This window comes from Carcharodon carcharias, chromosome 9, assembly GCF_017639515.1.
Source record: "Carcharodon carcharias isolate sCarCar2 chromosome 9, sCarCar2.pri, whole genome shotgun sequence".
In the NCBI taxonomy this organism is placed as follows: Eukaryota; Metazoa; Chordata; class Chondrichthyes; order Lamniformes; family Lamnidae; genus Carcharodon; species Carcharodon carcharias.
The window spans coordinates 155,311,973-155,333,154 of record NC_054475.1 but is presented as its reverse complement, the minus strand read 5'-3'; the positions used below and the strand labels follow the sequence as shown (position 1 = coordinate 155,333,154).

The window sequence follows — 21,182 nt, the reverse complement described above, 5'->3', positions numbered from 1 at the left end:
AGATGCCAACATGGGAGAAGTTAGAAGAAGATTTAGTAGCATATCATAACTGCAGATGTGTGAAATTGCTTTACTCGCTAATATAAATAAGACATTAACCCTGTTATTTTAAGTGTGTTAATATCTCCTTTACAATAGGGACAGCAATTTCACAGGACATGCATTAATTCATTATCAATAGCAGAAAATGTAATTTCACCCCATATGAATAGTAATGAGAACAAACAACAGTGTCAAATATAGTTTTTCTTGTTTGTTATTCATTTGTTCATTGTTTCTGAGTAAAGGCTATTCACATAGAAAAACAAATATCCCCATCCATCACAAGAAAATGATACAGGTGCTGTATTTCTTTGGCACGCATTCTATTAAATCCTCCTTTATTTGCTGTTAAAGCTGCCAGTGTTAATCATCACTGGACACAGTTTTCTTCAGGATACCATAATGGTATCGCTTGTACTTAATGTCTGAACAATAGGAGCATATTCTATTTTTTTATGATATCCATGTTATTGGAAACATGTATAGCATGTAATATGATTGGTCCTCTTCCACTAATCTGTTTGGTCTGTTGGTGCCACATGAGTCCCAGGAATGAGGCGTAGCCACATTTTTTTGCAGTAACGCATCAGCTCTTCCGCTCCCTTCTCCCTGGTGCTTCTCTATACTTCACTGGCCTGGAGCTGCAGATGTTCCTCCCAGGCTGTTGGTCAAACTCTATTTGATGCCCCAAAGATTCCCACTTTCCAGTCTCTACTTTCCCCCCTGGCCCAGCCTCCCCTCTTCACTGCATTCTATGGCTCTGCTTCCCCAACTTTGTCTTTGCTCTGCTCTCCAGTGCCTTTCACTCCAATTCTGACTATCAAGTTGTCTCTGCAAACCTGCCACTCCTTCCCAAATATCCAAATTGACCTCATTCCTACTTCAACTCTGAATTTGCCTCAAAGTAAGCTTCATCTCACATTGGCATATTCATCACTTAGACCTTCTCAAGGGCAATTAGTGCTGAGCACTGAATGATAGCTTGCCAGTGACACCCACATTCCATAAACAAATAATAAAATCCTGTCTCCCCTGCATTCACCCCCAATAATGCACAGAATGGACTCATTCTCAGCCTGCAAGCCATGTTGTGGTAGCCAACTGACATTATTTAAACATCAGAATAAAGAAAGCAAACTAGAATGAAATTTTACAAAGTTCCAACAGTGCATTCTGTGCAAGGGAGAAGGTAACTGGTGAACTCAGGGACAAGATGGGAAGAATAGCTTGGGTTAGTCCACGCGTAATTCATTCAAAACCAACATGATTACGATTTGATGCTCAGAGCAAGCAAAGAAATTCTTCTTCCACCATGACTGAACTGAACTTTCAGTTGGTCAGTGTGAAGAGCAAGAGGCAAAGTGTAATGGCTTTCAGATCACCATAAAGCAGAGGCAACAAGCCATGACTGCAATCTGACCTGAATCTAAAAGTTACCATTTTCACAGAGAATTTATTCCTATGCATTTTACATGAACATGGAAACAAAGTTGGTTAATTACTGGCATGGCAACCCAAAAGCTGATTCTGTTGGCTTGGCTCATTGACTATTAGGTTTTTAAAAGTATTATTTTATATTCATTTGTGGGATGTGGCCAGCATTTATTGCCCATCCCTAATTGCCATTGAGAACTGAGTGGCTTGCTAAGCCATTTCAGAGGGCATTAAGAGTCAACTACATTGCTGTGGTTCTGCAGTTACATGTAGGTCAGACCAGGTAAGGACGGCAGATTTCCTTCCCTAAAAGGCATTAGTGATCCAGATGGGTTTTTACAACAATTGACAATGGCTTCATGGTCACTGTTAAACTTTTAATTCCAGATTTTTTTATTGATTTCAAATTTCACCAGCTGCTGTTGTGGAATTTGAACCCAGGTCCCCAGACAATTACCCCAAGTGCTCTGGAGCACTTGTCCAGTGACATTACCACTACGCCACCACATCCCCATTGTGGAGATGTTAGACTTCTTTCAAGCCTTCCACCCTTGAGCTAGACCAAACAGGATGCTTGCAAACAGGGTGGTAGCTGATACCTAAAGGTATCCATGAATTACCGTATCCCAGTCTTATTACCTGTGAGGGCCAATGTGAGTGTTTGTCAAGGATCCCCAGTGCTAAACTAAGCTGATCTCATGAAAAAACTCAGAACCTTTCTCCCCAGTGGACCTTTCAGGGGAACCTCCACGTTTTGTTAGTATTCCTATTTTTGATGCAATATGAAAGAAACCTACATATTGTTTTCTCAGATTAGAAGCAATCAGAAATACAGACTGGTAAGATGCTACGTTTTGACATCTATCCAATATTCAAAAAATTGCTCATCCCATAATTGATATATGATTGCCTCAATTTTCTTATTGTGATGAGCAGTAATTTTGTTAAATCACAAAAGGAGAGATTCTTGGCTCTTTTTGGACTCTGATGTCATTATCTAGATCAAAGATGATCATTTTAAGCTGTTCCACATATTCATTGCAATACTCATGTCCTCAATGGTAATTATTGTCCAGTAGGTAATAGCAGTTTATCCATTAGTCCTGTACTTCATTTAGGGCTGTAGGTAAAAGAAAACCAAAGTTTGTTTTGCCCACAAAATACACACTCATGCCATTCCAACAAAATTACACCTTAACACAACTGGCCTCTACTTAGAGTTATTTTACTAATCTTGAATATTTATAGTGAAGTTTGACCGTAGTTCTTTTTTTAAACTGCAAAATAAAATAACAAATTAACAAAGTATTAGTTTTAATATTAGCTTACCAATACAGACAATTGCTAAAGGGGTAATGTCAACACAACAAAATGGCAACAGCTGATGGATGTACTAAGAGAAGTCACAGACAGAGTAACTCATTTTCTTATACTATGAATAAAATAATTTAGTAATGATCTTTCTCCAGTATCTTCCCATTTTATTGAAGAGGTGTGAGGGAAGGTAATGTTTTGGGATTCCATATTACAGTCATCAATTGAGCTGATCTATCTTACATTCTCAAGACCAAAAGCAGAACAAATATTTTTATAAGTAGCATCATAGATTTTTGCCAATAAAGGAATGCACTGAAGAATGTATAGCAATGCTTGGCTGATGTCTTTGCTCAAGTTGATTTCAACCTCTTCAACCCTCACCCTGAATATGACTCAGATAAATCCAGATAATACACTTAATATGACTAGAAAATTGCTGGGAATCAAACAAGGGTTTCCTTAAATGTCGAAGCTAGTGGAGATCATTGAAGAATGACATTATTTATCACATTATTTATGAAAGAATTCCATTTGTATTAACAACAAACTAACAGCACATGTGAATATCCAGCTATTGTGCACAGAGGCTGAGATCAGATTCAAGTTTGCAGTGGGATGTGCCCTGCTTTGGTCTAACTACCAGACTATGGCCTGCAGTTTTTTCACTGTCCAATTACTCACTCATGCAGCAAGGGTCCTTGAGGCATCAAATCATCACACCAGATGATCATTGCTTTAGTGCCCAGAGACTTGTTAAGCAGTTAAAACACACTCTCTCAGGTCATTGTTAACATGATGGGCGCCGCTACTGGCTCTCCTGGGTAGGGGCAGTGCAGTGGGCACAGTTCCTGGTCCTCCTGGATAGGGTATGTGCAGTTTCTGGTCCTCCTGGATAGGGGCCAATGCAGTGGGTGCAGTTCCTGGTCCGCTTGGGTAGGGGGCTCAGTTAATATAAAAGTAAAATACTGCAGATGTTGGAAATCTGAAATAAAAACAGAAAATGCTAGAAAAGCTCAGCAGGTTTGGAAGCATCTGAGAAGAGAGAAGCAGTTAACGTTTTGAGTCCGCATGACTCTTCTGCATAAGGATCCCGGTCCCTGGTCTTCCAGGGTGGGGGGAAGTGCAGTGGGCATGGTTCCTGGTCCTCCTTAATAGGGGATGCAGTTACTGGCCCTACTGGGTAGGAGAGGTGCAGTGAGCACGTTTACTGGTCCTCACTGTTAGGCGGTGATTCATTTGGCATGGTTGCTGGTCCTCCTATGTAGGGGGTGAGGTTATTGGTCCTCCTGGGTAGAGGAGGTGCAGTGGGTGCATTTACAGGTCCTCCAGGGTAAAGAGCAGTGCAATGGGTGCAGTTACTGGTCCTCCAAGAGAGGATGCACTGATACTGGTTCTCCAGGATATGGGGTGCGGTTACTGGTCCTCCAGCAACAAGGTTTTATAGAACACCTTCATTCCGTTCACAAGCAGGACCCAGACATTCATGTCCCTTGCCATTTCAACACATCATCTTGCTCTCATGTGCATATGTCTGTCCTTGGCCTGCTGCAATGATCCAGTGAAGCCCAACACAAACTGGAGGAACAGTGCCTCCTCTTCTGGCTAGGCACTTTACAGCCTTCCAAGCTTAACATTGAGTTCAACAACTTCAGACCATCTTTACCCCTTTTTTAATCGATTTTTAAATTTTATTTATTTATTCATTTTTTTAAAAATACCCTTTTCCCCAGCAACCCCCTCCCCAGGCCATCCATCACCTGTTTTTATGTTTTGCTTTCAGAGTGCCCACCCTTGTTTTTCCATTAACATATTCTGCTATCTTACTTTTATGCCACTATCAGCACCTTCTTTAGTCTTTAACACTACCACTGTCCTGTGTCCGTGACACCTTTGTCAAATTTCTCCTTAGCACCCATCTATCCCTAACCTTATTTTGCTCCATCTGCTCCACGGCCTCTTAAGCAGTATAAAGTCCATCACATTTCTACTTCTATAAAAGCAAAATACTGCAGATGCTGGAAATCTGAAATAGAAACAGAAAATGCTGGAAAAAAACTCAGCAGGTCTGACAGAATCTGTGGAGAGAGAAACAGAATTAACGTATTGAGTCTGTATGACTTCTTCAGAGCTAAAGGGAAGTAGAAATGTTGAAGAAGAGTCATACAGACTCGAAACCTTAACCCTGTTTCTCTCTCCACAGATGCTGTCAGACCTATTGAGCTTTCCCAGCAGTTTCTGCTTTTGTTTCAGATTTCCAGCATCCGCAGTGGTTTGCTTTTCTTATACTGGTCCTCCAGGTTTAGGGGGCAGTGATATTGTTCATCCAGGCAAGAGGGAGCGGTTACTGATCCTCCAGGGTAGGGGGAGCCCTTACTGGCTCTCCTGGACAGGTGCGCGGTTTCTGGCCCTCCAGGGTATGTGGTGGGGTTACTGGTCCTCCAGGAGAGGGGCGCAGTTACTGGTTCTCCAGGCTAGTAGGCGGGGTTACTGGTCCGCCAGAGTAGGGTGCGGTAACTGGTCCTCCGGGAGAGTGAATGGAGTCGCTGATCCTCCAGGATAAGGGATGCGGTTACTGGTCCTCCAGGATAGGAGGTGGGGTTACAGGTCCGCCAGAATAGGGGAGGGTGCGACTACTGGTCCTCCAGGATAGGGGGTGCGTTTCTCTGTCTCCGGTTCAGACCAGCGGTGCTAAGATGGCGGAGGAAACAGTGCAGAGTTCGGTTGGGCCCGGAGTTTTGCAAGAAATCTTCACCAGCCCGCTGAACGTCAGCCTTCTTTTCCTCTGCCTATTCCTCCTCTACAAGATCGTGCGGGGGGAACGGCCGCCTGAGGCCGAACCCGCGGATCGCCAAGAGGAGCTGCCGCGGCTCCGGGGGGACTTCACCCCGGCCGAGATGCGGGAATATGACGGCGAAGTGAACCCGCGGATCCTCATCGCCGTCAATGGCAAAGTCTTTGATGTCACCAAAGGAAAGAAATTCTACGGACACGGTACGGAGACAATTGACCGCGGACGTTGTGAAAATTTGTCGCTTTCTTCCCACCCCACCCCACCCTGCCCACCTGCCCCGGCGCCCTGTGCTGCCCTGCCCTGCCCTGTCCTCCCCGCCGTCTGTGCCGCCCTGCCCTCTCCTCCCCCCACCGCCCTGCACTCCCCTCCCCCCCCACCCCCCCACCGCCCTGCACTCCCCTCCCCCCCCACCGCCCTGCACTCCCCTCCCCCCACCCCCGCCGCCCTGCCCTCCCCTCCCCCCACCCCCGCCGCCCTGCCCTCCCCTCCCCCCACCCCCGCCGCCCTGCCCTCCCCTCCCCCCCCCGCCGCCCTGCCCTCCCCTCGCCCTCTGCCGCCCTGCCCTCCCCTCGCCCTCTGCCGCCCTGCCCTCCCCTCGCCCTCTGCCGCCCTGCCCTCCCCTCGCCCTCTGCCGCCCTGCCCTCCCCTCGCCCTCTGCCGCCCTGCCCTCCCCTCGCCCTCTGCCGCCCTGCCCTCCCCTCGCCCTCTGCCGCCCTGCCCTCCCCTCGCCCTCTGCCGCCCTGCCCTCCCCTCGCCCTCTGCCGCCCTGCCCTCCCCTCGCCCTCTGCCGCCCTGCCCTCCCCTCGCCCTCTGCCGCCCTGCCCTCCCCTCGCCCTCTGCCGCCCTGCCCTCCCCTCGCCCTCTGCCGCCCTGCCCTCCCCTCGCCCTCTGCCGCCCTGCCCTCCCCTCGCCCTCTGCCGCCCTGCCCTCCCCTCGCCCTCTGCCGCCCTGCCCTCCCCTCGCCCTCTGCCGCCCTGCCCTCCCCTCGCCCTCTGCCGCCCTGCCCTCCCCTCGCCCTCTGCCGCCCTGCCCTCCCCTCGCCCTCTGCCGCCCTGCCCTCCCCTCGCCCTCTGCCGCCCTGCCCTCCCCTCGCCCTCTGCCGCCCTGCCCTCCCCTCGCCCTCTGCCGCCCTGCCCTCCCCTCGCCCTCTGCCGCCCTGCCCTCCCCTCGCCCTCTGCCGCCCTGCCCTCCCCTCGCCCTCTGCCGCCCTGCCCTCCCCTCGCCCTCTGCCGCCCTGCCCTCCCCTCGCCCTCTGCCGCCCTGCCCTCCCCTCGCCCTCTGCCGCCCTGCCCTCCCCTCGCCCTCTGCCGCCCTGCCCTCCCCTCGCCCTCTGCCGCCCTGCCCTCCCCTCGCCCTCTGCCGCCCTGCCCTCCCCTCGCCCTCTGCCGCCCTGCCCTCCCCTCGCCCTCTGCCGCCCTGCCCTCCCCTCGCCCTCTGCCGCCCTGCCCTCCCCTCGCCCTCTGCCGCCCTGCCCTCCCCTCGCCCTCTGCCGCCCTGCCCTCCCCTCGCCCTCTGCCGCCCTGCCCTCCCCTCGCCCTCTGCCGCCCTGCCCTCCCCTCGCCCTCTGCCGCCCTGCCCTCCCCTCGCCCTCTGCCGCCCTGCCCTCCCCTCGCCCTCTGCCGCCCTGCCCTCCCCTCGCCCTCTGCCGCCCTGCCCTCCCCTCGCCCTCTGCCGCCCTGCCCTCCCCTCGCCCTCTGCCGCCCTGCCCTCCCCTCGCCCTCTGCCGCCCTGCCCTCCCCTCGCCCTCTGCCGCCCTGCCCTCCCCTCGCCCTCTGCCGCCCTGCCCTCCCCTCGCCCTCTGCCGCCCTGCCCTCCCCTCGCCCTCTGCCGCCCTGCCCTCCCCTCGCCCTCTGCCGCCCTGCCCTCCCCTCGCCCTCTGCCGCCCTGCCCTCCCCTCGCCCTCTGCCGCCCTGCCCTCCCCTCGCCCTCTGCCGCCCTGCCCTCCCCTCGCCCTCTGCCGCCCTGCCCTCCCCTCGCCCTCTGCCGCCCTGCCCTCCCCTCGCCCTCTGCCGCCCTGCCCTCCCCTCGCCCTCTGCCGCCCTGCCCTCCCCTCGCCCTCTGCCGCCCTGCCCTCCCCTCGCCCTCTGCCGCCCTGCCCTCCCCTCGCCCTCTGCCGCCCTGCCCTCCCCTCGCCCTCTGCCGCCCTGCCCTCCCCTCGCCCTCTGCCGCCCTGCCCTCCCCTCGCCCTCTGCCGCCCTGCCCTCCCCTCGCCCTCTGCCGCCCTGCCCTCCCCTCGCCCTCTGCCGCCCTGCCCTCCCCTCGCCCTCTGCCGCCCTGCCCTCCCCTCGCCCTCTGCCGCCCTGCCCTCCCCTCGCCCTCTGCCGCCCTGCCCTCCCCTCGCCCTCTGCCGCCCTGCCCTCCCCTCCACCCTCTGCCGTCCTGCCCTCCCCTCCACCCTCTGCCGTCCTGCCCTCCTCTCCACCCTCTGCCGTCCTGCCCTCCTCTCCGCCCCGCCCTCCTCTCTGCCTTGCCTCTGCCGCCACCTCTGTTGCTCTTTCCCCAGCCTTTCTCCCTGCCTCAGCCTGTCCATTCTGCCTCCTGCCATGTTGCTCTACCCCCATGCCCTCTTCTGTTCCTGCCCCTATTGCTCTGCTCCTGCTGTTCTCCCTGCCCCATTTCTTTGTCCATGCCCCTTCTCTCCACTGCACCCTGCACTCTTGTGATAGGTTTTAGATATGATGATTATTTTCCATTCTAAGTGGTAGTTTTATCTTGTCAGTGTGTATTATAACTTGATGTTAATTTATAATTCAGATTTGGGTGAGGTAATAAATGTGCTCTCAGGTGAAATGTTAAAACAGATGATCTGGTCATTTTCAAATTGTTCATGGAGTTTGGTTGTGTACAAATTGGCTGCCACGTTTCCTACATTGCAACAGCGGCCTCTTCAAAAGTACTTCATTGGCTGTAAAGCACATTTGAGACATCCTGAGGTTGTGAAAAGTGTTGAATATAAATGCAAATTTTTTAAGAAGTTAATATTTGTTTGTAAGACATTTTCAGGGTTTGCCAACAGTGCACGCGTGATTGCGGGACTGTTTGTAAACTTGAGAAATATTTAACAGCCTTTGCAGCTCTTACCACACTTTCAGATTACATGGGGGAGGCTTGGGGGTGGCAAGTGGTGGAACAAAGAAGTGTTTAGTCATGATGCTCAGACCATCATGGTTGGAGCAGCCTTACTGAATAAACTGATTTTCTGCCTGTCAATTTCTTTTGTTCTGCCTGTTATTTTCCCATTTCCCCTTCAGAAATACTTATGATCTTGGATCAGATCCCCAAATTTAGGAACCAGTAACATTTTTTAGACAAAGTTTGAGATCCCAGGTACTTACTAAGAGAATAAAGGCTCAAAATTCCACAGTTTGACACAAACCAGAAGAAACTTTACAATACGAATTCAGCAAAGTAAAACTATTTACAATATCTACCTTATGCTGCTACATTTAAAATTAACACGAGGTACATGTGAATTAACAGGCAAACCTTGGCCAAACGCACTATACTGCACCATAAATGCCATATGTAACCGAGATCGATCCCACGGATTTCTCAGCAACCCATCCACCCAGATGTCAGTGTCCACTGAGTTACATAATCTCGTTAAAACTCTGATTCCCTTGTGAGGGATTTCAAGCCTTCATTCATGAGGATCTAGCCTCTGAAATCCCTCCAAAAGTCGCTCCAACTTGAGTCACTGCCTCAATGACTGCTCATCTGGTTTTATCTCTTCTCCTGAGATTACTTCGCCTGGCTTCCCGAAGCTGCACTCCAGCACCTACTCACGAGCTCGGTTCCAGCTCTTCAGCTACACCAAGCAGAACGCAGCTGGTTGCCTTTGCCCCAGTGGCCTGCAGCACAGAGTCAATGGATCTTCTGCCTTTTCAGTTCTCTAGGGCTTCTGTGAACCCGACCTGTATGGAGCGAGTACACAGCATCTCTTTCGCTGCCTGGATCTTCTTTTGGGTCCTTCCCCGGTGGTTTTCTTCTTCTCTGTGGGCATTCCCCAGTGGTTCCTCCCTGCGTCTTGGGACTCCCACTTTTTGCGACGCCATACTGGGCATCGTGTTCAGGTTTTCCATGCAGGCACGCTGCTGTTTGGATGGCCAAGCCCTTCAACCACAAGAGGAGAAACCAGGACAAAGCATGCACAGCCATAGGTCCTGCCGCACACTGCCGCATGGACTAAAATTTATAGCTTGACAGGGATCACAGTCCTTGGCCTCCACCTGGGAAACGCACCCCACCCTGTGCGAAAGGTAAGTCAGTTTCATGACACAGACTAGAAAAAGATTGTTGTGATGTACACAATTGCACAGATTGCTTGCCTCTTTCTCAATGTGATGGCAAAAATGTTGTGTAGCAAAGATTGTTACCAGAACTAGCACACTACATCCTAGCGTTTGCACGTGCTATCATTTTCTTACTGTTCCCCACATATAATCAAGCCAGTTCTTTGTTTGGTCTCTTATAGTTTGAATTGTTTTTTTTGTCTGCATCTTCCCCACCCCCCACCACCATCCTGGAGTTAGCTTCTAGGTGGTGCTGCATTGTAAGCAGCTGGTTACAGTGCAAAATAATAATATCCTGCCAGAGGACTGGGAGTTCTAGCATTACAGCTTGACTCACCATCTTGAGATGTTGCTCGCCGTGAAAAATTCCTGTATGAAAGGGTTGACAAAGTTGAATGTAGCAAGTAAGAGGTGGGGCTCATTGAAATTTAGGAAAGGTTAAGAAAGTTGGGAGAATAGACTTGTAGAAAAAAAATCCCCCCCCCCCCCAAAAACCTTGTAAATGGTTTAAAAATAATTGGGTGGAGTTCTTGGGTTAATGTGGGGGAAGAAAGAAGAGATCAAGGACTACAGTGAAAGTGTGCTGCTGAGGTTGAATGGTGGAAAAAAAACATTTTTTGTGACTTTCCTCAAGCTCTTCAAAAATTACTTTTACTTAGTAAGAGTTAGAAATCATTGTTTGGAGTAGTGGCTGTGGGCCTTTATTTGCATTCATGTTCAGGGTGTTGGAGCACATTTCTTCCTGTTTGCAATTTAATTTTGTTTAGATTAGTATCCTGTCCATTCAACAGATCCCTGATGAACATTGGAGCACTCACATTCTCTGTTTCAGCCTGTACTGTTTGGTAGAGCTAAATTTGGAAGGAATAATTTTAAAACTGTCTGGTCTTATTCAGTCTGGCCTTGTTTGTGAACAGCTTATGAAATACTGGTTGCGTTACTAATTACTCATTGCAAACTCTCCCAAATAATCAGTGATCACAGCTAATCTTTGAGAATGTTAGTGTATACACTGTTACTTCAGCAGTGCTTTGGTTACCCCCCCCCACCCCCAGCTCTTGTTCCTGTTTGTGTAATTTTGGCATTTAGACCCTAGCTTTATTCCAAAACAGGCCCTGCTGTTTATGTCTCTCATTGACCTTTTAAGAGCAGACATTAGTTATTCAAGGGTACTTGGAAAGTATGTAGAAATGAAGATGACAGGGATAGTTACTACATTTTTATAAGGATGTTTGGAATTCTTTTGGATAATCACATTTAACGGTAGAAATATGAGAGTTAGTGATTGGTATATGACCGTAGTACATTCTTTCTAACAGGGCTTTGATTATTTGCTTCAGATTCTCATTTAAACCAGTAAGCTTTGGATACGATCATTATAAAATGTCAGCTGATCTTTGATCATCAGCTGTTGTGAACAGGAATGCATCACTGAGCTAGTAAGCTCGCAATTCCTGATAAGCATCTGTGTATGGGCCATCACCGGTACCAGAAATACACATGGCAGTGCTTGAAAGTAATTTTGGTGTAGGCCAATGGATTTCCCTTACCGTACTTCTTTGAGGAGCAATTCCCTGATCAGCAAATGCTGATAGCTTTGTTCCCCTTGTTTAACAGTTTTACTCTGTCTGCTTCTGTGTGCTAGTCTGAGGATCTGTTTGAATTGTTCAGGCGCTGCAGCTAATGGCTAAAAATGGGCTCTGACCTATACACACTATTCAAAATAAATTCAGTTGATTGCAATATGGAGTCTGCCAGCATGGTTGTTTAATCACGTAATTTCATGGTGTTTCAGTTCTCTATCTTTTTCTTACGTACATACGGTAATTAAGTATTTTGATCCACCTATAGCTGAAATAAATTAGACAGACTGGCACCTTTATTTAATCCGGTACATTGGTATGCCTAAATCTGCTTGGATATAACTTCAGGTATTGAGATGTGGCGAACCGTTGCACTTGTAAAATTTACTGTGATGTTAGCTAGAGTAATCAGTCGCCCAGCTTAGCAAACCCAACATGTTTTAGCATGTAAAAGAATAAATTGGTTAGATCTAAAAATAGGACCTAATATAGCCGCTCTTGCTACATCAGATCTAGCAAAGTTGCCTTGGACTGAGTTGTGTCATTGCCTTGAACTGCACAGTAAGGAGCATCTGTTATCCCCTCCAAAACAAAAACAGAATTACCTGGAAAAACTCAGCAGGTCTGGCAGCATCGGCGGAGGACCTGCTGAGTTTTTCCAGGTAATTCTGTTTTTGTTTTGGATTTCCAGCATCCGCAGTTTTTTGTTTTTATCTCTGTGTTATCCCCTCCATCTCATCCTGGTGGACTTTCTTGTGGTGTTTCAGTTTTTGTAACTGGCTGCATTTCCTTTTAATCTTTCTGATTAACCCCACTAAAATTCAGTAACATTCCCTTCTGGAGGCGTACTCCTCATGGTTTGAGATCATGTTAGGAATTACTTTAAATACTACTTCTCCATCTGCTCCTCTGTCCACTTGGAGGGGAGCACGCTATCCGTTTCTTTCCTCTATCAGTACTGCTTTAGTGCTGGCTATTGGAAAATGCACAAGATAATGGCAGAGGAAATGAGGTAATGTTTAAAGATAAAACTCTTGTGTTTGCCCAGCTTTTCTTTCTGTAACACCTGGAGGTGGGTTAATACGGTAACTGGATAAACCCATGCATTGTTATACATGAAATCCAGTTGTTGGGATGTACAGCCTACATACCTGGCATAACATCATACCCAACCAGCCCATGCTCGCAAAACTCAACATGGCGTCCAACAATAGATGTGATTGGACATCCTGATTGTGCTCAGAATTACATTGAAAATCAATTTGATTATCGGTCGGATTCACAGTGTGGCTCACTTATGAATGCTAGAAGCTACATATATTCACAAACGGATAAAAGCAAAAAAACTGCGGATGCTGGAAATCCAAAACAAAAACAAAAATACCTGGAAAAATTCAGCAGTTCTGACAGCATCTGCGGAGAGGAACACAGTTAACATTTCGAGTCCGTATGACTCTTGGACAGAACTAAGGAAAAATAGAAGAGGTAAAATATAAGCTGGTTTAATGGGGGTTGCGACAAGTAGAGCTGGATAGAGGGCCAGTGATAGGTGGAGATAACCAAAAGATGTCATAGACAAAAGGACAAAGAGGTGTTGAAGCTGGTGATATTATCTAAGGAATGTGATAATAAAGGTACAGATAGCCCTAGTGGGGGTGGGGTGGGGGGAAGGGATCGAAATAGGCTAAAAGGCAAAGGTAAAACAATGGATGGAAAAACATTTAAAACTAATGGAAATAGGTGGGAAAAGAAAAATCTATAAAATTATTGGAAAAGTGTTGGGGGGTGGGGGGAGATCGGAAGGGGGTGGGGATGGAGGAGAGAGTTCATGATCTAAAATTGTTGAACTCAATATTCAGTCCAGAAGGCTATAAAGTGCCTAGCCGGAAGATGAGGTGCTGTTCCTCCAGTTTGCATTGAGCTTCACTGGAACAGGCCAAGGACGGACATGTGGGCATGAGAGTAGGGTGGAGTGTTGAAATGGCAAGCAACAGCGAGGTCTGGGTCATGCTTGTGGACAGGCCTAAGGTGTTCCACAATGCGGTCACCTAGTCTGCGTTTGGTCTCTCCAATGTAGAGGTTTTCCACCCACGGTGGTTGACAGGGCCCTCAACCGTGTCCAGCCCATCTCCCGCACATCCGCCCTCGCACCTTCTTCTCCCTCCCAGAACCATGATAGGGTCCCCCTTGACCTCACTTATCATCCTACCAGCCTCCGCATTCAAAGGATCATCCTCCGCCATTTCTGCCAACTCCAGCATGATGCCACCACCAAACACATCTTCCCTTCAACCATCCTGGTGACATTCCGCAGGGATCGTTCCCTCCGGGACACCCTGGTCCACTCCTCCATCACCCCCTACACCTCAAGCCCCTCCTACGGCACCTTCCCATGCAACCGCAGAAGGTGCAACACCTGTCCCTTTACTTCCCCTCTCCCCACTGTCCAAGGGCCCAGACACTCCTTTCAAGTGAAGCAGCATTTCACTTTCACTTCCCTCAATTTAGTCTACTGCATTCGCTGCTCCTAATGCGGTTTCCTCTACATTGGAGAGACCAAACACAGACTGGGTGACCGCTTTGCGGAACAGCTTCGGCCTGTCCGCAAGCATGACCCAGACCTCCCTGTCGCTTGCCATTTCAACACTCCACCCCACTCTCATGCTCACATCCGTCCTTGGCCTCCTGCATTGTTCCGGTGAAGCTCAACGCAAACTGGAGGAACAGCACCTCGTCTTCCGACTAGGCACTTTACAGCCTTCCGGACTGAATATTGAGTTCAACAATTTTAGATCATGAACTCTCTCCTCCATCCCCACCCCCTTTCTGATCCCCCTTTTTTCCAATAATTTATATAGATTTTCTTTTCCCACCTATTTCCATTCTTTTTAAATGTATTTCCATCCATTGTTTTATCTTTGCCTTTTAGCCTATTTCAATCCCTTCCCCCCACCCCAACCCCACTAGGGCTATCTGTACCTTTATTATCACATTCCTTAGCTAATATCACCAGCTTCAACACCTCTTTGTCCTTTTGTCTATGACATCTTTTGGTTATCTCCACCTATCACTGGCCCTCTATCCAGCTCTACTTGTCCCACCCCCCCCCATTAAACCAGCTTATATTTCACCGCTTGTCTATTTTTCCTTAGTCCTGTTGAAGAGTCATACGGACTCGAAACGTTAACTGTGTTCCTCTCCTTAGATGCTGTCAGACCTGCTGAGTTTTTCCAGGTATTTTTGTTTTTGTTTCACACACACGGCCCTGTCCTTTGCAGAACAGAAGGAGCATGTCCATGCATTGTGCCTTTTTCAACTAATCTAAAGGTTGGGCGGCAGCCATTCCCTGGTGCATTCTCCATGGCAACTCCTCTACCAATCAGGGTCCATTTGCCAACCAATCAGCACCCTTCTTATGCAGTATAAATTGTTGTTCCCTTTACAATTGGAATTCTTGTGAACTGTCCTGATGAGTACAAAACAAAAAGCTCAAACAGCATGTCTTTTTTTTCAGCAATATATGTTCTGTGCTGCCAAACGACTGTTCAGTTGTATCCTCAAGACTGACCCAGATGAGACGCATCAAAGACTAAGGGTTGAAGATAAGGCTATTTAATGCAAAATCCACCTGCTGATAATCAGGAAAGCTTGTTTTTTCTCTTAAGAATATAATTTCCCCTCCCCTGTCAATTGATTTTTCACATTTAGCTAGAGCAATCACTGATAAGGAGCTGAAAAATCCTCCTTGGTAGAGGGAGGAGTGGGTGGAATGGAGTGGTCTGGCTCACAGCAGGCTTGTCTGCTGCTTTCTGGCTGCTGTTGATGCTTAATGTTAAGTGTCGAAGCTTTACCAGCAGGAGCTCCCAACTCTCAATGCACAAAGAGCTCCATCAAAAGTGGATGTGCATTTTAAGTAATGTTAGACTATCTGTTACAGCTCAGCACCTCAAACTGCGTCACGCTGAATTGCTTTTGTTTCCTTGGAAGAGAATGTTTTCTATGGGGAACAAATGAAGAGCAGTAAGTCCCGAAACCGCCAGGGCTATGGAACAAATGCTGGAAAATGGGATTAGGTTTAGGGGCTTGTTTTTCTGCTGGTGCGGACACGATGGGCAGAGTGGCCTCCTGTGCCGTACATTCTTCTAAATATCTGGAAAGGAGGAATATGCAGGGATGTGGGGAGAGAGCAGGGAAGTGGCAGTATGTGGATTGCTCCTCAGGAGAGCCAGCATGAACATGATGGGTGAACGGCTTTCTTCTGTGCTGCAACAATTCAATGACCACAATGTTTTTGTAAATGTGCTATCTTCCAGTTCCTATTGTGTTGCTGATTGGTCCATGCTCAGCACATGATACTGTCGGCCAGTTAGACTCCCCCATTATTTTATGCCTGTACTTTCCAACCATTCTTTCCATGTGATTGTTTAGTTTTATTTTAAGCTTTCTATTTCTCGTGTTTCACGTTCTTCACCTCGTAATGGATTAGCTGCTCTGTCAACTTAAAATCTTGCCTCGCCTCCAAGAACTAATGCTCTTTGAGGCCTGATTTGCTCAGCTGTTGTGTGACTTGGTACTGATGCAGCCTGGTACCTTCCTGACTACTTGATCATTGATTGGACTACACTGGCATTGAGTACTTTGCTATTGCTCCTTGGAAGACCACTTCCAATTTTTTTATTTCTTGCCATACCTGTTCCTGTTCTTCTTCCCTTCCTCTCCCCACCCACAACCCATTTTTCTGACAAGCAACCAGAAGTAAATATAGGTGGACTGGGGCATGGTTGGCTGTAGCAATTAGATTGACCTTTCTGCAATGCCCATGTTAGGTGACTGGAAGTAGGAACAGGGATTGCAGCAACCGGAACCCATCCCATTTAGAGTCTGATAGGTAAACTGATAACTGAGAATTGTTCATATGGTATAATATTCTTCCAAAGAATGATGGATGAAAACAGATCTAACAGACACAAGCATGTGAAAGACAGAGAGCGAGATGAAGACAGAATTCAAGTACAAAACAAACAAAAACATTGTTTCATAATGACTGTTTTCTGCCATTGGCAACATCTCACATCACCTAACCAATAATGCAACATATGTGACTACTTACTATGGCAAAATACAAGTAAGATCTTTAAAATACATACCATTAACAGTTAAAAGTAAAAGCTCAAGACTTGAAAATGTGCAGTCAGATTTTGGCATTGGTCTGGTTAATGGGACTGACTTAGCATCTCTGTTACCATAGCAGACTGGGATTTCCAGTGGCATGCTAGCCGTTCCATATTAATATCTCAGCAAAATTTCAAGGCCAGAGATTAGAAAATTTGAATGTCAGAAGAAAATTTCATCCATCTGACTCAAATATTATTTATGTTTAAGCATGTGTGGCCTTGCTTCCTGGAAGAACTGAGTTTTTTCAGTTGTCTCAGTTATGATTCTCAATTTCATGTTATTTAGTTGATTCCTCTCTATTAAAAAATAACTGTAGGCTGAAAAAGAACTCCTACAATTTCTAATCCATACAATTATGCTCTAATTAATTGCCATGGGGCTATGCCTATGTTTCCTGTGAGGCCATTTCCCCGTGTCCCAGAACCTTTTGTAAAGAAAGAAGTGTTCGAGAGGGGATACAATTGCATTAATAAATTATTTTTTTTGCCTAGAGGGTCCTTATGGCATTTTTGCTGGAAGAGATGCATCGAGAGGCCTTGCTACATTCTGCCTGGATAAGGAGGCACTGAAGGACGAATATGATGACTTGTCTGACCTCAATGCCATGCAGCTGGAAAGCCTTCAGGAGTGGGAGATGCAGTTCACCCGTAAGTATTCTCATTGTTTGGTGATGGAAGCCTGAACCTCCATTTGTGTTGTCTAGGCCAGGGGACTCTAATTTCTCGTTTCAAATCCAGGGAAATGTAGAAGAGAGGAGGAACCATAGACGTAATTAAGCTCTGTTCTGTTGTACAACTATAAAACCTCTGCGTAATGTTTTCTCACTCCACAGTGTATTAAAAAATTCATTTGTTTACAAATACCTCCGGATAGAATCTAATGAAAAATGCCAGCTTCCTATTGCAAATCCTTAAGGATTGCAGATCCAACTCTTAAAAGGTTTTGACCGTTCAACTGTACATTTAATGCTCCAGAATCTTACCAGTAGAGATGTAATACCTTTGGCATTTGCTTCCTTTCCTGGAATGGGAGAATATTCATCATCATAAACTGAGTTTTCTTTTAGTTGTCACTAAGTTGTGATACTTTATTTAACATCATTTGGTTGATTCTCCTGCCTGTGCCCTGTTTATTGAGGAAGACATGAATGTTATAGTTAACATTGTGGAGGAGGCAAATGTACAAAAGGTTTAAATTTTTGGATACTTAAGGGATCAAGGGATATGGGGATAGTGTAGGAAAGTGAAGTTGAGGTCAGTGATCAGTAATAATCTTATTAAATGGCAGAAAAAGTTTGGAGGGACTGTATGGCCTATTCCTGCTCTTATTTCTTAGGTTCTTATATGTAACAGAGTTATGTACTTGGCTTCGATAAATACCAAAACCAGTGCTACAAGTGATGAAATTGCTACATTCACAGAATGGTCTGAATTTTAACTTGTGCTTGGGCTCCTTAGACTTCCAGTAAAACCTCTAAAGTTCAGAATCCAATTAGAGGATGGAAGTCTCTGTACAGAAGAGATAAAGAGCCTTACACCACAGAAGAGATTATGAAGCAATGAGAGCATTCATCTTTAACAGCTAATACTCCTTCTGCAATCCTCAGAAAAAGAAGACTGGTAGTGTTTCCAGCTTCTAATACCGAAGCAGATAAAGTGTGTTTTCTTTTCATATAGCTATGTAGTTCTCAATATTTTGGCAAATACTTATACTTGCACATTGTAAATTGGATAAATCTACTTTACAGCTCAACCTAACAACACAAGTTTTAGATATCAACTAATTTTACTAATACCAATTCATTTTTGGAAATGAACTCTGGCCTTTCAGCTTTTTAAGCATATTGTGTTAGCAACTCTGTTGCTTGGTTTCTCACTCTATCATCAAAATCCTGTTGAGATTCCCATTGCAATTACAACCACTTAAGTTACTACATCCTTAAATATTGACTTGGTTTCAGCTTCAATCACTAATTCTAGTAAAGTGAGCCTTGACTAGTGCTGGCATTCCTGCCTCTGCACCAGATGGTGCAGGGTTTCAGTAGTCATCCAGACAGCCCTGGTAAGTGAAGACTGGACCTCCACTCTGACATCTAGTGGGATACCCCTGTCTGCTGGGTTTGATGAGCTGTTCTTATCATGTGGGAGCCCTTAAAACTTCTTCCACCAATAAGAATGAACCACCCTCAGGGTTAGTGTAAAACTGGATACAACCATGGAAGGAACACCCACTTTGCAACCTGTTAAAATTGAATCTTTTCACTCCTTCACATTCTTTTAAGGAATGAAGTTGGGAAAAACAAAATGACTAACGCTGGTAGTGCATTTCACAGCCTCGCATCCCTTTTTTGGTTCTCTTGTATCTACATGTTATACACTCCATAATCAATCTGTTCCTATCTATTCTGTCTCAGTACTCCATGCTTCAAATCACCTTAATTCTGCAGCTGTTTTTCTTACAACATGGGTTTTGTTTTTGCTAAATTTGCTATTGGTACAAATACACATCAGATTTAAATGAGTAAAGTGAATATTTTGTTCTCTCACTATCTTTATTACTACCAATCTTGAGTTTTTCTCTTTGAATTTTCAAAAATGTTTGTGGAAGGAATGCTTTGAGAATCCAAGTCTTTGTTGTGGCTGGTGTGGTTTACTGGGATCGAAGGCTTGATGCAGCTTGTTTGACTTGATCTGTGTAGAACGAATTTATTGTGAGCTCGGAGAGGGTGGGGTTGTTATCTTCTCTAACACACACGCTGCTGTGAGTGGGCCATGGAGTGATTTATCAGAGAAACGGGGTGAGATAGAGGGTGCGCTCTCTTCTCTTTTTGCTTAGGGGCACAATGCAGTGTCCCCGTGCTCTTAAATTGCACCTTTTTTGGGACATTCCCTAAGACTGGAATGTTTAGTCAGTTTGAATAAAGACCTTTTAACAGTCATGCTTGCTTTCTCGGTTCCCAATCTTTTCCAGAGAAGTACTATTATGTTGGAAAACTCCTGAAACCGGGAGAGGAACCCACAGAATACACGGATGAAGAAGATACGAAAGATGGAAAAGAGGCTAAAGAATTGAAAAAGGAATGAAGTTCTGCAGTTTGAAGAGATCTATTTTTGTAGAATTGATCACGCAACAACAACCTTGTATTGAATTTTTGGAGTAAGATTTCTGTGGGGTTGGGGAGGGCATGATTATTGCAACTGTTCAGTCTCATCACTTTGACAGATGTTTTGTGGCGCATTGAGTGAGGGTGTGGCATAAATTGTATGGAGGGAGGTATGTCATTCTAAAAACAGCACTGAGCTGTAAATATTGTAAAACTGTAATGTAACACTATTTATCCCAGCCAAGGCAGAGCAGCCTAGTCTGATAATCAAGCTACCCAATTCAGTCAGGATAATTTGAAAACGTAACCAATGTTTTCCCTCATTTCTTTAATAGGAGAAGGCAAAGGCCTTTACACACTAGAAATTAAGTTTGGAGAAATGCCTTGAAGGTACAGCAGGGAAACAGGCCATTCAGCTTGGCCAGTGCGGGTCGATGTTTACCTTTCATGCGAGCAAATAGTATTAATCACATTCCCGCTGAGTTAACCTTTATTTGGCTTAAGTTGAGCAACTAGCAGTGTTTTTGTTCCAGAAAAATGTGCAGCACCAGTTTACAGCTGTGTAGTTACTGTAAGGTCAGCAGTTAATTCTGTTCAAATGTTGCTTGTCTTGTGTAAATGCAACAGAGCCTTTCTTATCAGTTGCAGTGCCTCAGTGGAAGTACATAGCAATATCTGAACAGGATAACTTTCTGAGGGTCATGTTTCGCGGGAAATATGTGGAACAAGCTCAGTTAAAACCACATTCCCTTTAAAATAATGGGCCTATGAAGCAAACCGTTTTAATATGCATGTGAAATCATTCCAGTAGTTAACCAACAAAAAAAAGCAGAATGTTTTTTTCTGTAGTTTTTCTAATTGTAGGGATAAGGTGACCTGTTTCTATGTCATTCTATAATCCTTGTACAACAGCCGACACAAGTGGAAGGCTGATGTGTGTCCTCTTCAGAGAAATGTGCTTTGTAAAAAAAAATTCAAATCCCATGTTTGCAGTAAATGTATGCCTAACTAGGTTAAATGTTGCATACTAACAAAGTATGATTGAATCTGTACAAATACACATCAGATGATACTGAAAGGCATCCGTGTTTACTTTTGCTGAAATAAAGAATGTCGTTACTTGGAATTCAAAACATGCTGATTTAATTGTGTAAAAGTGAGAACCGTTGCAGTACATTTTACGGGAAGTGTGATTTTTCATCAAGACTCCTCTGGCACAGTTGGTAGATATCCTTAAGGGTACAGTAGTGTCTTGGTTATGGTACTGGACCAGCAACCCAGAGATTGAGAGTTGCAATTCCGCCAAAGCAAGTTATGAAATTGTTTTCAATGAGCCATGGTAACTGGTGCATTGTGCCAGATAATAACCTTGAACTGCAGGATTGGCGTTTGAAACTCAACTAACTTATTAATATCCTTCAGGGAAGGACACCTGGAGCTCCCTG

At 46.2% G+C, this 21,182-nt stretch overlaps 1 protein-coding gene across 1 annotated transcript; it reads left to right on the top strand.

Moving 5' to 3' along the window:
- The first annotated feature begins 5,289 nt into the window (after positions 1-5,289).
- On the top strand, positions 5,290-20,870 carry LOC121281967 (membrane-associated progesterone receptor component 1-like). Its single transcript, XM_041195257.1, has 3 exons — positions 5,290-5,784; positions 17,126-17,281; positions 19,605-20,870. Exons 1-3 carry the CDS (start codon positions 5,487-5,489, stop codon positions 19,715-19,717), a joined length of 567 nt encoding a protein of 188 aa, XP_041051191.1. The 5' UTR covers positions 5,290-5,486; the 3' UTR covers positions 19,718-20,870.
- The last annotated feature ends 312 nt before the right edge of the window (positions 20,871-21,182 follow it).